At 40.8% G+C, this 19,984-nt stretch overlaps 2 protein-coding genes across 2 annotated transcripts; one reads left to right on the top strand and one right to left on the bottom strand.

Annotated features, from left to right (window-relative positions):
* Positions 1–7,713: 7,713 nt before the first annotated feature.
* Positions 7,714–13,806, bottom strand: LOC133027614 (NHL repeat-containing protein 3-like). Its single transcript, XM_061094665.1, has 4 exons — positions 13,770–13,806; positions 11,863–12,311; positions 10,974–11,176; positions 7,714–10,843 (listed from the first exon to the last, which is right to left on the bottom strand). Exons 2-4 carry the CDS (start codon positions 12,119–12,121, stop codon positions 10,244–10,246), a joined length of 1,062 nt encoding a protein of 353 aa, XP_060950648.1. The 5' UTR covers positions 12,122–12,311; positions 13,770–13,806; the 3' UTR covers positions 7,714–10,243.
* Positions 13,008–19,667, top strand: nrbf2b (nuclear receptor binding factor 2b). Its single transcript, XM_061094666.1, has 4 exons — positions 13,008–13,200; positions 15,726–15,810; positions 17,518–17,558; positions 18,641–19,667. The coding sequence occupies exons 1-4, from the start codon at positions 13,108–13,110 to the stop codon at positions 19,337–19,339; spliced, it is 918 nt and encodes a 305-aa protein (XP_060950649.1). The 5' UTR covers positions 13,008–13,107; the 3' UTR covers positions 19,340–19,667.
* The last annotated feature ends 317 nt before the right edge of the window (positions 19,668–19,984 follow it).

Genomic DNA, 19,984 nt, shown 5'->3' with positions numbered 1-19,984 from the left:
TCCTGGACCAGGGATCAATATTTTACCCCATAATCATTTTCTGTCCTGGGAGCTGAAGCACTTCATTCACTTCCTTTATGGATTTTTAAGGGGGAACCTATTTTATATTTCAAACAACATTAAATGCAACTCAACCTGAAGGCTATTATGTCTTCAAGTGGTCCAGAAAACTGCTGCTAGACTGTTGTCCATGTCCCCCAGGTCCTTCTATATCACACTCATCTTATCATCCTTACATAGACATCACTGCATAGTCAGGCCCCTGCTTACATCACCGATCTGCTCCATCTGGATATGAGATCACTTACATCCTCTGACCAACGCTTAATGGTCGTCCCACATTCCCGTATAAAAACAAAAGGTTCCTCAAAGTTGTGGCCCTGACACTATGGAGAACTCTTCCTGATTTACATTTACTGAAGCCTGTTCTATTGCACTTGATTCTCTGTTTTTTATTGCCTATATTCATTATGTATTTCAACTTTCTGGTGGTTATCTTATTGCTGTGAAGCACTTCGTTACTTTGATCTGATAAAGGTGGTGTATTTAATAAACTTTCCTCACTTACCATTTTGGTGGTATTAATCATTTTTACTGTGAAAAAACTAAACATCAGAATGAACATGATATTAACTTCACATGCACGGTGCTTAAAGAACATGAAGATGACAAGCGTCTGTCTTCAGTGTAGCTCTGAGATATATGTTGGTTGAATATGAATCTTTTGTGTGCTGTCATATCTGCCTGTGAGGTATGAACCTACTGTTCCTGAAGCTTTGGGTTTCACTCTCACATTTTAACAATCACATCTTCATCTTTTAGAGAGGTCTCCACACAAAGGCAGGTATTGGATTGTAGGTTAACTAAGGTGTCTTCAGTCACACAGAGGCTCCAGCTCTGACAGCACACTCCCAGTCCCACTGTGGTCCCTGCAGACCGAACCAAAATCCAAAAAGATGTTTTCATGTTTGCCAGAAACTCTCAGTCAATGGCTTCTCAACGACAGCTGAACGCAGTTCCTTCCTGTTGTAGTCGATTTACACTTGATGTTTATTCCCAGTTTCTTGGTTTATATTTTGCAGAAACATGGAGATAATCTCTTTTATTGGGATTAAAATGAGTCTGGACATCCTGGACAGCTGGTGTGGAACAGGTGAATGACATAGTTTTATAAACATAAAAAGATGGAGTGTTACATTCAAGGATGAAAATGTAGTAATATGTATTTGCAAGTTGTGAGAAAAAAACAGGCAGGTAAACAGATTTGCAGACATGTTGGACATGGATTGACTTTGAGTGCAAGCTCAGAAACAGAAATCCAGTGAGCCCAGTTGATCAAAGAGAGAGAGAGAGAGAGAGAGAGAGAGAGAGAGAGAGAGAGAGAGAGAGAGAGAGAGAGAGAGAGAGAGAGAGAGAGAGACAAACCTACTGACTGAAAGTGATTGTTAATGAGGAATCTGAGGTGTGTGGCTGGCAGACGAAGGGGAGTGGGTTATCCTGAGCACTGAGAGATAGCTGGTTACTATCAGGTGGCCAGAGACTTAACAAAGTCTCTGGGTTGATCTCAGTGACTTTGACATCACTGATGTTTTTAACATTCTGAAGTTTAATGTGAACATTTAAAGCTCTGAAGCTCCTGAATCTGTAGTAATTCACACCCTGCATTGCTGCCACAGGATTGGCTGATTCTGTAATCATGAATAGGCTCAAAAAGTGCTCAAAGAGTGTTCTTAAAGTTAGAGTTTGTCAAGTGGCTCCCCCTTATGGTCAGACTTCACTGAACAACGACAGAGCATATATTATAGACCTATAGATCTGTATTGTTGTGTATGACCTAAACATTAGTAATTATTACTCCAACATTACACAGTAAATTAATTTATATAAAATTATGATTTGTTTTATTTACCATATAAGTACACACAGGCGCACACAACAACATATGAAGGTAGAATGGGAACCATAGTACATCAGACAGAGGGGCCACAGCAGCACAAAGACATTTAAAATAATAAATATTAAAAACATTTGTTTGACTTAATGAATCATTTTATTATTAAATGTTTCTGAGACCCACTTGCTTCTGGACTTTAGAGCTGGACAGCCTGAGTGGACAGTTCCACTGTTTATTCATTGAATACACTGAGCAGGTTTTATTCATCATAGGGAGAAAGAACTGATGTGTAGGTTTCAGTCATTTATATTAAAACAATGAATTATTCGTATTTTCAATGATTTTGTTTACCTTAAGTGGAACAGACATAAACATGAGGTGGGATAAAATAACAGTGAACAATTTTAGTGATTATCACTGAAGACATTTTTTGTGCTTTTGACATTAGTATTGATTTTTGGTTTCCTGGCTGCTCTAGACTATTTATGTGAGGAAATTGTAAAAGGTGTTAAACAAAGACAGAAGTACACTCAGGTCATAATCCCATGAGCTTCTCTATGTCCGGTCCAGAGCTCTTCCTGCCGAGCTGCCACCTCTCTCCACGCTCTCTTCACTGCTCTTGTTCCTGTGCTGAGAGGCTACTGTAGCCCTGCGACAATGACACTACTGTGTTATCGAGCTTTGTGTTGTACTACATTCACCCGGGCCCTCACCAAACCAACCCCCCTTCATCTCCCTCTTCATCTGACCCAGTTCCATCTCACTCACAGCCCTCTGCCTCTCTGGCAGCTACTCTCTCTCATTGCGCTTTTTCTCTAACCAGTTTTATCTTTTATTCAATGAGCCATGACTCAGTTCACATGTGTGTCTTGTTTGCATCGATGGCTACAGAGCTGAGAGAGCTGAGGGCCAATGGGTGGAGACGAACAATCTCTATCGAAAATCTCTGTGGACTATAGGAGTTCACCTCTAAATATTCACAGCACGCTCGGATATTCATTATTTTCTTAAGATATTATACAAATGTTCCAGTAAAAAAGAGCCCATGTGAGAGTAGCTGTGGTAAAATGTGACTGACTGAACAATTCTGGGGAAACTGCTGTGAGGATTCTTTGAAAATCCAAACACAAACAAAACACCAAGCGGCTGTGGTTCAGCAGGTATAGCGAGTTGTCCACTAACCGGCATGTTGGCAGTTTGATTCCAGTGTCGTTGGGCAAGTTACTGAACCCCATATTGCCGCTGACGGCTGTGCTGGGAGTGTGTGAGTGAGAGAAAAATAAACTGCAACACAGATGCACTTATGTATGAATGTGTGTGTGTGTGTGAATGGGTGCATTTTAAAAACACTAGTGTAAAAGTGTTATATAAATATAGACCATTTACCATTTATACACACAGCATTTGATGTATGAGAGAAAAAGCAAATTCATAAATCAAGTGCTCTGTAGTTGGGCACACAACAAAAAAGTGAATCTAATTGTATTTGTGCAGAGCTAATCATAATTTAATGAACTACAAACCAGTAACTCATACATATAGCAGTAAATTAACCCTTGTGGATTTACTTCATCTGTGGAACAGTCAACCTGTAGACTTGCTGACACCTTTGATTCAAATGAAAGTCAAATAAAAATGTAAGGAACACTTCTGCAACAGTGATGAATCAACTTTCTGTACAATGTTTGAAACATGCATATTAAAAGATTAATTTTTAATAAAATTGATTGTTAATTGTTGTTTGTAGTATTATTTCATCTCAGAAATATTGAGAGTTTAGGTTATTAAATTCAAATAAAATATATTGTATTTGTGTAGCAAAAGTTACAACATACATTTACTCGAGGCACATAATATAATAAGGTGAAGACCTTACCATGTTTTTTAAACTGTTCTAAACATTTGAGTGGTAGTGTCAGTATTAATGAATATTTCATTATATTCAAATATTATAAATATAAATGACACTGAAATCTTGTCTTAACTCAAAAACTACTTGGAAAACTGCATATTGTCATTAATACATCTTCATATAGACTTAAATGAAAGTATGTTCTATCTTTTGCTACAGATGAGATTCACATATAAAAGCAGTCATTGTTATTTTAACTGCTACTCTGTTCTTCTCTGGCTCTGATCAACATTTGATTATGAAAACTGAATAATCAAGAGGCTTGCTTAATGGAGAAGGATATGAGCAGGAACTAAAAACTGGTGGGAGCTGTGCTCCATCTAGTGGTACACATCCATCAGTATTTTTACAATTTCACTCAAGCTGTTGATATGAAAACGTCTATAAGCGTTCTCATATGTTATACATACTGTTACATCTTCCGCATGTTGTTTCTGACAAACTGAGTTGTTGATGTGAAAATGGTATGTCTATCGTTTACTATATATCATTCTTGACATTGATCGCTGCATGCCGGCCCCAGAGAAGCCAGCAAGTGTAAAAATGACATATCAACCCTGGCACCTCTAACACAAAAACATTGAATCTCCGACACAAAAAAGGATGAACATCAGAATGTGTAGACAGACACATGGTACCTTTCGGTCATAATCTCCTGTTCCACACGACTGAAAGTTATTTTGTTGGAAAGTTAGACTTGGATCAGAATGAGACTGGATGAAATCTTTAAATTTTTGTATTTATTGAAAAAGTGAGGACACATAACAACAAACACAAGCATAAGTAGACACAGATCCACATGAGCAGGTGGAGGTTCTGCAGTGAAACCACCAACAGTGTATTTATGACATAAAATGTTGGAAATGCTCTACACTGGCCACGTGACAGTGAAATCTTCCTCAACAGGGGTAACATTTGGAGGAACAGAAGAGTCAGTAACGTCTGACTCCACAACTTCCATTAACAAGTCCAAGTCCAAAGTATTGTAGCTCATGGCCTCCATCTCCTCTCTAACCCGGCCATCTCTGGGTTTTGGTCCTTCATCTTTGCAGATAATAGTAGAAATAAGGAAAAAGAAAAGTTTAAATATCCACATTCGCTCTGCACGTGTCTCTCTAAGGTGCACAGGCAAGGAAATGAGCAAATATCTAAATTGTGTGCAATATATCTGATTTGAGCTTTCTAGAAAGCTTTTGAAGAAGATACAAATTACTACATTGTAACAAGATCAAAGGGACTCTCTGCTCACTACTAATAGTGTACATATCAGCATGTTTGAGGGATTCAAACTGATAACTGTGTGGACATGAATACAAGGACTTTTGTCAACAATCAAATAATCCGAGCAAAAACAATAGGGTCCTTGCTCTCTCAGTGCTCGGGCCCTAATACAAGGGGTAGTAAGTAATTTAAAGGGCTGGTGCAGTGCTCATTGTAAACCTTGGCCTGTGTTAATGGTCCAGAGCTACTTCAGAATTACTCCTTGTCAATAGTGAGTCCTCCTCTCCTACTTTTTTATTGTTTGTGTGCTGGACGTTGCGTTCAGAGCCTTTTATAAACAGTCTATGGTGCAGAGTGAAGTTACAAAAGTTATTGTTAACGTTCGTGGTTTATCAGTCTGAGATACAAATATTACCGTAATTTTCTTTAAATCACTCAGCAGATATATCTGATCATATTCTTCCAAATAATTTAAACTGAGGTAAACTACACAACAAGAAAATATAGAACATATAGAACTTCAAAATGAGTATAAAAATAACAATAAAAAAGGGTTAGGGTTATCGAAAATAGCCTTCACATTTACACATTTCACAAGTACAGCTATTCCAACAGTACAGCAACTCAATTGATCAACCAATCAATCAAATTTTATTTGTTTAGTCCATATTCACAAATCACAATTTGTCTAATAGGGTGTAACAAGGTGCGAAATCTTCTGTACTTAACCCTCAACAAGAGTAAGGAAAAACTATCAAAAAGAAAAGTGTTTACAACAAAAGAAAATACATGGATCTGTTCAAGTCCAAAAGGAACGACCAATGGACATTCCTCTCCCTATCCTACTGCGTAAGCGCCTTTTTCCCATTTAACATCTGCTCCCCGGGCGCTTTCCAATAGCTGCCCACGGCCACTGCCCTTGTGTGTGTTGTGTGCTGTGTTCACCTACCGATGGGTTCAAAGCAGAGGGGGAATTTCCCCATTGCATGTAGCATGATTGGCATATGTGGGACAATAAAGGAATCTAAATCTGAACACATCAACATAATATCAGTATTTACATCATTGATTAGAAGAAACAGTTTTTCTGATAGAGATGAAGGGAGCAGCATTGACAATTGCAGTGGAAGAGTCAGTGATTGGTAGTATATGTGAGAAGGCATATTGTTATCCAAGCAATCTTGTTGTAATCATAGTCCATGATCAGCTGCCACCACGATCATGCAATAACTTTACCAATATGTGGCTTGAGTAAAGAAATGGCGATTACGTTGCTCCAACAATGACATCTGAACTATAGACCCAGGAACCACCTGGCACCAAGACAGTCTGTGGTGCGACCACAATTATCAAAACCCTTTTGTCCTGTGGGGCAGTGGCACATTGGCCACACTTTGGGTGTCAGCTCTCAGATGAGGAGAATTTAAAGGAACACTGAACATTCTTCTTGTTCACAAAAGGTTTCGGCAACATGGCGGCCGAATCGCTGCCAGTGCAGCTATGTCGTGAAGCTCCATTCGTGTCTCGCATATGACCTGCTCTCAATGAGCCAGTAAGTGATCCACCCGTGTCAGATTTCTGCAGCTATCATCAGCAGGCAGGAGGACCTCAGGCTTTCCTGCCTGTAAGGTTACCACACAGTGGTCATAGATACCATCACTTGCCAGTTACGCAATAATGGGGCAAAGTGATGAAACATTTTGTGGACCAATGTCAGTTGTAGCAGCTTGTGATGGCAGATGACAGGACATTATTTATAGGAAAGTTGTTCTTATAGAGACGTTTTCAGGAACTCTCGAAAATTGGGTCTGGACTTTCTCCACAGTTTGCCTTTCACACAGACTCAACACCGCAGGGGGTTCTCTGCTCGGACGCATTCCCAACAGCAACAATATCAACCATAGGCCTGCTACTAATAAACTTGAGGAGGGGATGAAAGCAGATGTGTCATGACCAGCAGCATGACCAACAGCAAGAACCTCCAGTAATTGATCCACCAGCAGTTGGTGTGATGGTGGGGGAGCTTGTCCACACAGCCCATCAGGAAAGACTTGTTGCTAGCCAGCGCACCACGTATGCATCACTAGTGTGATATGGTAGGAGCACGGCAAGTGTAATTTTTCCCTTTTAGACTCTTCACAGCTCTGACTGTGTCGGCTCTAATGCAGCCTCCTCATACACCACTGCCACTGGCTTAGCTGATAGTGTCCCACTCTCGATTGGCAAAAGCAAAAATAGGCTCAGTTGAGGGTGGAACATTGTTTGTCCTTCTCTGGTATGATGATGGGTGGCAAAACCTGCAGTGAAACTATCCTGAGGGGGTTTCACCAGTGCAGGGGGAGGGCAGAGATGCTAACAAAGTTGCTGGGTCCACTTGGGAGAGCAGTGCTGGGTCCTCCTCCTCATAGTTACATGACTCATCCTCCTTTCTTGTCCTCATCCCAGGGTTTGGACCTGACATCTGAGGGATTGAGCAACTGGCTGCCTCCAGTGGGGTCCGGTGATGTCGGCCAAGTACACACTATACAAACAAGATTCTTTTTCAGTTTCACACAAACAACGATATTTTTATTGGAGGAAAGTTTTAAAATGCTTTCCAACAATTAATAAATAAAAGGAAAGAATTCAAAGATCTGTATGCAAAGAAATACATGCATATACATTTTAGTGCACACGCAGACCAAGATGTGATTTAGGATTTAATCCAAACACCAGTCCAACCAAACACCACCTCATTATAAAACAGTCGTTTTCCAAAGTAAATCAGAACAGAAAAGTGCATCTTTGGAACAGATCAGATGATGCTTATATTGAAATTGTATTAAGAAAAGAAAACAGTTTAAATATGACACTACAAAGACATCTTTCCTATTTTAAGATAATGCAATAATTAATTCATCATCAGAAAACAGTCTGGTCTGATTATAAACATGTAAATTAAGAATTTCTTTCACTCTAAATTTTGGGAATTTAATTAAGTGTTGGTAAAAGCATCAATAACATTACATAGGAACATCTGGATCACTTCAAAATCAAAAACTCCTTCAAATACAGTTAGGCAGAAACAAATCAATTCCCAGATCGTCTTCAAATGTAACATATTACAGAGTTGAGAAAAAAACAAAGAATGGTCTCACAAATGGTTGAAATCAAAAAAATTTTGCTAGGAAAATGCCTCAAAATGTTTTAACACATAACTCATTAAAGGTGTGTTTGTGGTTTAAGGTAGAGAAGTAAGATTAGTTTTTCTCAGCATTTTCCTTGATTTGACAAAGCCCGTTTCAAATGAATTGATGTGGAGATTGGTGGAGTGTCCTTTTACCATATGAAACACTTACATATCTTACAGGAAACATTTACTCTTTGGAAATTTACTTTGTCCAGATTACTAGAATACCAGAAAAGAGTTTCCTTTGGTCATCTGTGATGTTGCTCTGCTGGAGGACTGTCCAACTAACAGCAGTAAGTGGCTTCAAATCCTGTATCACTTTCTATTTCACTTAATGTCTCAGTTAAATTACTCTCATGAGAACAGTTATTACAATACACTTGTCACAGTAATGATTATCTCAGATCACAGATATATACAGCAAGACAGTAATATACATATACATCAAGATTACTGAGAGAAAGCAATACAACATAATAATTCATCAGGAGGAATGAATCAATTCTCTATTATGAAGTGCTGTTGGGTTCAATGATATATACAGACAACTCATTAGACTGTGTGCAAAACAGTTCAGTTCTAGCCTTTTATACATGTGCACCCATACAATTATACAAACGTCTTTAAACAGGTTCCCTGTTGAGTTTTACACCTTTAGTAGCATTGTGGGTCCCTGTTTTGTCTCTGGGCCACACACACTATGTGGCACAATGCACAGTCATCCCAATTGCATCACGATATTCCTGATCAACACGTGGCGGTAACATGACAAGGAATATCCCTGGAGGAAGACAACTGCAAACTAGGAAACATGGCTATAAACAATGCAGGAGTTCAATACCTACCTGGTTCAAAACGTTTGTTTGTTGACAGGACTCCACATCGTCCTTTAAAGGCTGAAGTGGCAAAAAGCACAAAAGGGTTTTAAAGTGTCTGCAGTGGAGAAAAGCCTCTGCTTAAAGGGATAGTTTACCCAAAAATGATAATTCACTCATTATCTACCCCACAATGCGATGGAGGGGTGGTTGAAGAGTTTCAGGTGTTAACAGCGTTGCAGCCAAATCCAATATAATTGCAGTAACTGGTGACTCCTCCTTGAAAGTCCAAAACAAGAGAAAAAAACACAACATGCCTCCATACTGCTCGTTCGGTGTCGTCCAAGTGTCTGTAAGCCCCGGCAGTCAAATTAGACATCCGACATTTAGGCTAAAAACATGGTGTAACAGACACCGTTTTGAGAGAAAATTCCTTTTTGGGTGAACTATCCCTTTAAGAGAAGGTCAGAGCCTTGCAAGCATTGCAATGTCAAGGAAAGTAATAATAATGGCACATAACTTCACAAAACAGTATACCCATCAACCATATGTTCATTTAGCAATTATTGATAACTATTGGTTTATATGAACAACAAATATCATGATGCCCTTATTTGTTGTGGAGAAACCTGCTTTTATTTACCTGCATATTCATTTATTTTAGTAGAAGTCGTTGTTTCAAACTTTACATAAGCATTTTCCTAAAACTAAAGGATGGAATCTGAATTAAACAATACATTATTTTACTGTCAAATAAATACTTTGTTGTCACTGGTGTCAATAACACCCATCGAATTACATTGGAGTAGTAAATACTGAATATTATGGACTATTTATGCCAGCAAATGCTTAGTCAGGGGACCTGTCCCAATTACGGTTACTTTTAATACATCTAATATTATTCTGATAGTTTTGCATTGTGGGTGGATTTTTGAATAGGATTCCCAGGCACCACAAGCCCATAAACAAGAGCCTCTTTCTTTGACTTCACTATATTTAATGTGATGATATGAGTGTGACGTGAGCTGAACCATTTCAAATTTGTGTGGACTTTGCATGTTCATTCTGTATCTGTGTGGGTTGTGCCAGCTACTCTGCTTCCTCCCAGTCCAAAGACATGCAGTTAACTGGATTCACATGACTGCAAATTACATTAGAATTTGTGTTAAAATGTTTTGTCCATTTTAAAGTTAATTATTTCGTTAATTCTTCACTTAAAGCCCAGTGCAGCTCTACAGAAAATTCACACCCAGACTGAAGGGGGTGAATTTCTGAGCCTGCTGAGCTCCGATCTCAGCCACATACAGAGCTCCAGTCTTTAGGTCCAGGTCGACCAGGTGGGGCTTCACATCATCAGCCAGCTGGATTACACTGACCACTTTGCACTGGCCAATTAAACCCACTGGTGGTGCATCCAGCAGGGAAATCTGATTGGTGTTGAGCTGGACAACAACAAAGTACTTCTTGTCGGGGGTCAGACGCACAGAGTAGGGTGCGTCCTCCGTGAAGCAGCTCCCCCACGTCCCAAGCCAGTCTCCTGTGATGGAGTTAAAGACCTGGATCCTCTTGTTGCCCCTGTCGGCCACCCACACCCTCAAGTTGTTATCCACAGTCACGCTGTGGGGGATGTAGAACTGAGCCAGGCCTTGTCCTATCTCTCCGTGCATCCACAACACCTCCCGATCTTTAGAAAGCTTGATGAGGCGGTTGTTCATTCCACCATCACCGTCCACAATGTACATCTCCCCGGAGCTATGGACGAAGATCTCGGCTGGCTGGTCGAACTGCAGAGGGTTCAACGAAGAACCTGGGTTCCCTGGTGTGCCAAGCACCTGCCACAAACAAGAAAATAATCAAAAACAAGCAACAGACTGGCGAATTTTACAAAATGTTTTAAATACTCAAATGTAAATCAAGCAGGGGGAACCTGAACAAACTGCTAAAAAACGATAAAGCTGTTACCTGAAGGAGCTTCCCTGATGGTGAGTACTGTTTGATGCAGTGTCCGTGCGGGCCATTCCCCACATCTGTGATCCAAAGAGTGGGGTTTAATGAGGCTGCATCTGCTAAAAATATCCCATGAGGCATCTCCAGTGTGGTGTTGTTCCAGGACATGAGGAAATCTCCATCTGTAGTGAACACCAGCACCTTGGGCACACCATCACCTGCAATACAACAAAGGCAAAAACTCAGTGAACATTTATTATCCACTTGATTTTCCCTTGAGAAAAGAACAGCAGAGGGAAACAAAAACAGCACAACAATAATATTCTGCATGTTGGGGGTTTTAAACAACTATATAATAGAATATAGTGGGTACATAACTGCCTCTAATTCAGGTTCACTTTATTTCAGTCCACTGAGAGGACATTTAGGCAAAAGACATGGTGTGAATGACGCCGTTTCGAGTCGAATTGCAATGTCGTCACTTACACACACTTGGATGACACCACAGAGTGGAGGCATTTAATGTTGTTTTCAGTTTTTTTTTAAAGTTTTAAGAAGCTGCCACCATTTACTTCAATTGTATGGGTTTTGTCTGCAACACTGTTTTCCCCTGAAACTCTATAAGTGTTTTGTGGACTCACAACACTTTACCCGGGCCTCTATCACTATAGTGGTGAGTAGATAATGAGTGAATTTCCATTTTTGGGTGAACTATTCCTTTAAGTACAGGTATATATTCATATTTCAAGTTTTCAGCCGAGGATTCCCATGAAAGTCCCCGAATGTATTTTCACATCAGGGTTCACATCCACAAATGTGAAATAATGCTTTTACCTGTGTACAAACATATTGATCACACAAAGTGCTCTGAGTGGATTTGCTGTTGTGTGGTGAGTGTATTTACCTCTCTGTGCCACATACACTACACCAGCGTACTGGTCGACTGCCACAGCAAACACGGCCCCGGTGAAGAGCTCCGGGTTCCGGGGCCAGCCCAGGTCCAGCTTGTACAGAGGTCTGCCCAGCAGCTGGTAGTCCCGTCTGAGGCTGGAGCTGCTGCCTGATTGGGAGCCGATGGTCCCGTACAGCACCATCATCAACAGGACCAGCGTGCCCATACCGGAGGCGATCAGACACGCGTGGCCTCTCTTCTTCATCAACATCTGTGCTACGTTCAATGTCCCGCTTTTTAGCTGAACCTGTCAGACGGACACCGCTGGAGAGGAGGACACTGACCGGAGTCCTCTGGCGTTAAATACACGTTCTGCTCCGAACACACAACCCGTTCAAGTCCGTGTATTTATCTGTATGAGGAGATTTGAAGCCCACCAACCACAAGAAGAGGTGAATTCACTTCCCCATGAGAAAACAAAACAGGTTGGGACGTGAGACAGAATAACTTCCGTTCAACATCACAATAAAAGCCAAAATAATAAATACACAAAATACAAGTTAAAGACTATTTAACTGTCCTCCTTTATGTATTGTTTTCTATGGAAATATGCAATGCATGTTTAAATGCACCCCGCCCACCCCCCTCACACACACACCCCAACACATCTACACACCACATACACACAATTTGCTTTTGTATTGCTTTGACTGTTTTGTTTGTTTTTATTGGGCTCAAATGTCAATGTCAATTTGCTGACTCGGGAAGCCATAATATTATCCTTAATGTCAATTTGGTATTTTCTAATTAAAGATTATATATTTTTTTAATTTTAACACTATTTAGGGTCAGGCATTATAATAAGCTAATTGGGTTTTCTGCCTCCTTATTGTATATTATTACTTGTATATTACTTTTTTTTATATAGATAGATCTGCGCTAGATTAAAAAAAAAAAAACAAAAAAAAAACCAAGACACATAGTTCCTGGTTGATGCTCTACTGCTCAGGTTGTGGATTTGGACATTACTTGTAGATAAAAAGATGTGTCAAAAGCATGTTCATGTAAGTTCATTTTTGAACTGACAGATTTTAAGGCTTTTAATTTTAACAAACCTTTTAACTTCCCGGAAGCTTGGCGCGGCGTCGAGTGACCACCGTGACGTCAGGACGTGTTGACGCAGCCTGGCTGTGCCTGAGCTCCTCTCACTGTAATTTACTTCTGACTGGATTTGGAAGATTCTGACCCGCGGTGTGAATGACAGTCGGCGCGGGACAGAGACACCTTTCATGCAGCGGGACCCTTCGAACAATCGACTCCATGGAGGTCGTGGACAGTTCGCTCAACCTCGTAAGTTCCCCCACTTGATGTTGCAATAACAGGCTAACGTTACTGAAGCTAGGGGCTCGCAGAGGTTAGCTACCTTAGCTAGCTCCCACTGGAAGTTAGCGGCTAACCGCGTCGCTGTGGCCGTGTTGTTGTCTCTTACACATGAGGCTACGTGTCGGCTTTGTCCTCGACAGAACAGGAAGTCGGAGTGTCCATTGTCAGTTTATATTACTCTGGTTCACCGACATAAGTTGTTGTTAGCTTCGAGGGACCAGTGTGTTACTTGTTAACTTGTTTGCAAAGCTGTGTAATGATTAATAGTTGTTTTACATGGTCCTAACATCATCCACACAGAGTCACAGTGACACTGAACGCCACCTCAGTAGTACACACAGTCACAGTGACACTGAACTACACCTCAGTAGTACTGTATATAATCTGTATTATAGTTATTGTCATTAAGTACATAGACATTACTGGCACTGACATTAAACTCGAGACAAGTTATCTGTTCCACAAGAAGTGTTGAGTGGGTGATAATCTAAAGGAAAAATAAACGTGTATTGTTTACTTGTTATTTCATGAGTCACCTCCAGTGCTGCTTGTTATAGATTATCCAAGGGTGAGGACCTCTACAGGAGTTAATCTTCAGTTCTTCTCAGTCATGTCCCCTTATTTCATCATCACATGACAGTGATAGTGGGTTAGGGGTTGATCGGCTTGGTTTTTGTGTCCCATCTGTTGTAACACTCAAAGAAGAGCATTTGTTCTTTCTGAAAAAATCCAGCCTTACAGTCATGTAAACGTTTCAACGTTTTTTGATCAACACCTTTTTTTTCACACTCCACCAAAACTCCCAAACTAATTACCAGATCTAGTATATGACCCCTAGTTTGAGTTAGGCCTGTAACATGCTGTCAAAAGAAGAGCACATACCTCCCCCAAGGCTCAATGGACTGCTTAAATTTAATAAAAAATCGCCAAATTGCACACACGTAAAGATATCCGCCCCAAAAGATGCCTGGTAAACTGTGAGAATTTCATTTAACACTATCTCGCAAAAAAAATCCTGGAACGCGCCCCTGATCTGGATCTGTAGCCAAAACTCTATTGGTTCTTCCTCGACTTATACCGAATCCTTCCATCAAGTTTCATGGAAGTAGTGTAGTTTTAGTGTAACCCTGGTAATTAACAACCAAGCAAACACAGACGAAAACATCACCACCTTGGGGGAGGTAATAAGGAGCAACGCTATGCACAGTGATGGCATTGGTATCAAATATCAATGCTGAAGTCCCAAGTTAAAATAATATTTAAAACAAGTCATCAGTAAAATGCAAATGCGGTACAAAAAAAAACTACAGACAAGTTACTTAGGTTACTTTAAACGGTGAAATGTTCGAGCTTTGGCTAAAAATTTAAAGTTGCTACTTTAATATTGTGTGCACTGTTTGCTCATAAGAGTATCAGAAGTAGGGATGGACACGCTTTGAAATTAATTTAATTATCTCTACATCTTTGTCAATTCTCTGTTTGAGTATTTTTTGATTGTTTCATTAGCTGTTTGTCCACAAAACACTTAAGGAGGTTCAGGGTAAACAGTGTTATAGCCCAGACGACTTCTTCTTCCACGTAAAAAAACATAAAAAACATAAAATGACTCCATTCTGCCCGTATGGTGTCATCCAAGTGTCCACAAGACACGGAATTTATATTTGACTTGAAACAGCGTGATTAACACCATGTTTTAAGCCTAAATGTCCTGAACTTCTTAAGGTGTTTTGTGGACACTTCACCCAACCCTCCATCGGCATAGTGGTGAGCAGATCATGAGTGAATAAAAAAATTGCGGTGAACTATCCCTTTAAGCACCTCTGACACGGGGAGGGGGATTGGTTTGGGAACAGGGACAGGAAAGAATTGTGGCAAGTAAGGCTTAACAGTAATCCTACATACTTTCAGCTTTCATTGTAACTTCTTTATAGCAATTAGTTATTAGTCTACCAAGCTCTGATTAACACAGAACTAGCAGTGGATGGGAGACTCTGTGCAAAGCTGAAAATAAGTCTTTTCTGGTCCTTGTATAACTAGTGTTTTGATAAATTAGTCTTGCTGGGTTTTTACTCACAAAGGTTTACTGATGTAAAACACCAAATCATAGTTTCCCATCTGATAAGGTCAATCAGAAACTTCTCTTCAAGTACAGATAAAATGCTCCTGTGTGTGCGGATGGGTAAATGTGACTTACAGTGCAAAGTGCTTTGAGTGGTCAATACAACTAGAGAAGTGCTGTATAAATGCATTTGTCATTTACAAATGTATTACATTACATACTGAACCAAACATCTCTTGCCCCATTCCCACCTGTCTGTCCTTTCTTACCTCTTTGCCACTCATTTCCTCTGATTGTTCTTTCCTAAAGTCTGGGCACTCTGCTTCCATTTAACACATTACAGTCCTTCTCCTCTCTATTTTTGATACCTCTAACTTAGCTGTGTCCAATTCTTTCTTTGTCCTTCTCCCCTTGTTCCCTCCACTCTCTTTAGGCTCATCAGCAGTGCAGAAAGGCAGACCGTTTGGTATCGGCAGGAAAGTATGAGGAGGCTATATCCTGCCATGGAAAAGCAGCAGGTATGTTGAATGACACTGACACAGCACTTAACACTGTCCCCACCAGAGTCAGTCGTTCGTTCTGCCTGTCACTCTATCCGTCTGTCTGTCCTTATCTGGGGTCAAGTCGCAGTGGCAGCTCCTCCAGACAGCTTCCCGAGGTGTTTTCTGGCAAGATGGGATATGTCATAGCTCCAGCAAGTTCTGGGCCTACTTGCTGTGTGTTGTGACCATGCAACCAAGTAGTAAATAATGAAATGCCCCCCAGCAGAGCACATACATACCCCAAGGTCTACATTATCGATCTTTTTTTTTCTAATCTAGATTCATGCATTATTCCCTTGTAACTTGGTGAAAATGTTAAATACAAAACAATGTTTCTTGCAAAGTTAAAGAGATAGTGATAAAAACTTCTTCTCCCCTTTGGATCAGCGCCAAAATGTAACTGGTTCTTTCTTGCCCTGTGTCCCATTCTTCCTGAAGTTTCATGGAAATCCGTTCAGTAGTTTTTGCGTAATCCTACGGAAAAAATTAAAAACAAATTATAACCAACAGACAGGGGTGGACACATGACCTCCTTGGCAGATGTAATAATGTTTAATGCTAACTTTTCCTACATGTTTCTGACTCCCACCATCTGTACATTTAAAGTGCAGTAGTTACCTGATGTGGACATGAGCACCCTCAAATGAAAGAGAACAACACTTTAACTTCTTAGTCTTTGTCTAATCTTCAGTGCAGTGCTCGAGTAAAAACAGCAGCTACCTCTGTCTAAAAACTTTATGACTCCACTGTGCACCAAGCTGCAGGTTTTATAGTTATGATGCACATTACCAAATTAAGTACGTCTGTGTTTTAGAGCCTTTACATTTTGCCCCTTTTGTCGTTTCTATCTGTTTTGGTGTAACGCCGGGTTCACACCGGACGCGGCAGCAACACCAAAGCGCCGTGCTAATCCCTTGCGCGCCGGCGCTTGATTGTTTACACCGGACGCTGAAGCGCCGGGCAGCGCTAATAATATCACCCGTTGACCCAGTAGTATAAAAGCATATAGTCACTTGTTGCCCCAACATTACAGCGTCCCAACATTTGTCCTTTTTGGTGTTGTAGAGTGTGCAGAGGATCATACAGCTCACTGTACTTCTCCACTTCAATTATTAATTTAATGCAATCCATCTTCAAGAACTTCTCAGCTGTTTGCTCCGTTCAATGTCGGGTGTCGAGGGTAAATTACGTATTCTCCACTCATGCCTATGAGGGGAGTACGTAGACCCCCCCCCCCTCTCTCTTTTTATCTTTATGACTGCTTGTGTGTCTGTAGTGGAGGGGCAGAGTGCGACATTTAATAATGTGATTGATAAAATTAAAACTCCAGGACAACAGAAGGGGAATACAAACTATTGGATGCATATTTTATCATTTATATCATAAAATATTTCATCAATATCGTTTAAAATCATTTTTCATTGTGTTTCCTGGCTCGATACGCTCGAGTCAAGCGCAAAAAATAGACTTGACGCCGAAACGATCGCTTCAGCGTCCGGTGGGACCCGCACAAAGGTTCAACATGGGAGTGGGTGGGAGCCAGCTGTTATTTAAGGCTTGGCGCTGCGCTTATGCGTCGCTTTGGCGTCACTTCAGCGTCCGGTGTAAACCCGGCGTAAGACTGTTGGAACTCAAGGGGCTGCAGGCAAAGTTGTTAATCGCCCTCTGTCTTTTTGTCCCCAGATCATTTAACAGATGCAATGAAGACAACAGAGTGTGAGCAGGTGAGACACTCGTGGGTGTGTGTTGTTCAGTTCAGTAACCTCTGTAACTCAATTCACCATTTTATGCTTTTAGCCTGACTGATATTAGTATTACTATTTATTGGAACTTTAAACAACGCCTTCAACTAAAATCAGAACCAGAATATCAGTGTACCCTGTTTTTTTATAATTTAGTTAAGGTTCAGTAAGGAAGTTGCTCAAATTAGTTGAGTGAAAAAGAATGTAGAAGCCTAATGAATGTATATGCAAGAAACCTTGGATTTTTATTGGCAGGTACAATAATGAAGAACCAGGTAATAATAGTGTAGGTATACTGTTAATCAACCAAAGTGTTAATGAGTGTCACATGTAACTTCTTAACCTGATGCAGGACAACCATAGGTTGTGTTATCAGTTTTGTCGGCTATTTTCTGCTAAAGATCTCAACAAGTTACCTTATAATATCATGTACTAATTAGGGATGTCACGATACCCAAATTAGTAGTTTATACCGATATCAGGAAATTCCAGAATACTAGGTACTACTGAAAAAACAAAAGAAGAATTCCCAAGATTTCAACATACCCTTCTTTATAAGAAATATTTGAACAATAAAAGCAACAGTGGCTATGTAGCCTTCAAGTTCTAACTAAAAAGAAAACACCGTTAAAGTTTCAAAACAACAGTGGCATATTGGAAATACGAAAATTCAGTTAATGTTAATGTTACGTGCCTTGCGATAATGTGTATTATTATTTTGCACTATACAAATAAAATGGAATTGATTGATACAGCAGATGCTGCACATGCAATGTACAAACACACCAGCCTATATACTCAGTGCCAGGCTGCAAGCAGCAACTTACTACAGGAGTGGGGTGGAGACCTGCCATTAAAACATTAAATATGTATCTTAAGTGCTAAAGTTATCTGTAACCACGGTACTGTAAAAACAGAGCACAGTTATGTTTTAAGAATTTTTGCATCGACTTCATCAAAGTCCTTTGATGAAGGTTCCCATTGACTCCCATTACAAAAAAAATCTTCACTGTTTTTAGCAGTTTGCAAATAACCATTTTACCATTTAATACTTGTGTCTGTAGGCTCATCTGTCCATGGAGCTTCAGAGGGACAGTCATATCAAACAGCAGCGACTGATCCAAGAGCGCTGGAAGAGAGAAGCTCGCCGTGAGGCAACGAAGGCCCGAACAGGCCTGGTGCAGCCCTCCAGCAGCTCTGCCCTTCATGCCCAAGCCCAGCCTGCAGGCCAGCCCCAAGGCTCCGAAGGTCTTTCAGCTGCAGAGTGTGAAGGAATCAGGGATCGGGAGTATGACACCTTACTCTACCAGCTTCAGACTCGGCAGACTGGGGGCTGCCAGCCTTTGACTCCACTGTGCCCTGGCTCTAAGACCACTAAAGATGACAAAACTCGCCTGGAAGAACAACAGACCACCATCAAGGACTTGCGGCGCGTGGTCGAACACGTGATGGATGAAAACCAACGCCTGGTGGCCGAGAACGGTCGGCTGCGATCAGAAAATACCCGGCTGAGCTCCGAGGCAGCGGACTTTGTGGAGCGCTCCGAGCTCTGGGTGCTCCCGCATGCGGGCGGTGCTATGGGAACAGGGGGTGGGCAGGAGAGGAAAAGCACAGGGAAGGGGAAGGAGATTGCAATCCCCCAGCTGCCACCGCTGGAGATGCCTGCTCAGGAAGACCTGTGTCTGGATGACCTGCCTCCACTGGAGCTGCCAGAGGACATCCAGAATGAACTGCAGGAGCTACTGGATAGAGATAAACTGTGATGACACACACACACACAGTTATTATCACAAGGGTTCAATCACTATGACTTTGGACTTCAGATGCCATGTGTTTGACATGAGAATCATGATCAGACCTCTGCCGAGTGCTGAGAGGAATCAGGCACATGGAGTTGTTCCACTAATACAACTCAGTCAAAAGTAAAGGCTTAGTTCACCCACAGAGTCAGTTGAAACATCAGTGAGGTTGTGAGTCCGTAAGGCGTCCAGTGATCTGAAGATGTCAGGAACATGTTTTTCAGATTGCATGTGAAAGGTCATTCTTGGCTTTAAAAATGTAATTTGACAAAATAAATCTCAATTAATGAAACATCCACCTCCCAACTTTTTTTTTCAGAGTGTAGCGCCTTTAACCTTAATGGAAGAAAGCGACCCACATTCCTCTAGGTTCAGAAAGCTGGACTCTGACTGGAAATTGAACAGTGATCATTTATTGCCTCACAAGAAATTATTATTTTGCAGTGCATGGAAATAGGAACAAAAACAAAAATAGAGCTCTTTCAATAAAATAACAAAATGAAATAATAAAATAAAGTTCAAAGAGAAGTGTCCTTTCTTCTATATCAGAAGATGGTGTTTCAACCCTGTGTTCGTTCTACTACCCGGGTAGGTTTTATGGTGAACGTT

This window comes from Limanda limanda, chromosome 21, assembly GCF_963576545.1.
Source record: "Limanda limanda chromosome 21, fLimLim1.1, whole genome shotgun sequence".
NCBI classification, from domain to species: domain Eukaryota; kingdom Metazoa; phylum Chordata; class Actinopteri; order Pleuronectiformes; family Pleuronectidae; genus Limanda; species Limanda limanda.
Note: the sequence above shows the minus strand (reverse complement) of the source record. Positions and strands in the feature narration are given on the sequence as shown.

What these genes read in the sequence shown, in the direction of transcription:
- LOC133027614 (XM_061094665.1), bottom strand. Translation starts at nt 12,121, where the DNA reads ATGTTGATGAAGAAGAGAGGCCACGCGTGTCTGATCGCCTCCGGTATG. An exon ending in AGTGTATGTGGCACAGAGAG is followed by an intron (nt 11,177 to 11,862) that starts GTAAATACACTC and finishes GTTGTATTGCAG; the next exon opens with GTGATGGTGTGCCCAAGGTG. An exon ending in CATCAGGGAAGCTCCTTCAG is followed by an intron (nt 10,844 to 10,973) that starts GTAACAGCTTTA and finishes TGTTTGTGGCAG; the next exon opens with GTGCTTGGCACACCAGGGAA.
- nrbf2b (XM_061094666.1), top strand. Translation starts at nt 13,108, where the DNA reads ATGACAGTCGGCGCGGGACAGAGACACCTTTCATGCAGCGGGACCCTT. An exon ending in TGGACAGTTCGCTCAACCTC is followed by an intron (nt 13,201 to 15,725) that starts GTAAGTTCCCCC and finishes CACTCTCTTTAG; the next exon opens with GCTCATCAGCAGTGCAGAAA. An exon ending in CTGCCATGGAAAAGCAGCAG is followed by an intron (nt 15,811 to 17,517) that starts GTATGTTGAATG and finishes TTTTGTCCCCAG; the next exon opens with ATCATTTAACAGATGCAATG.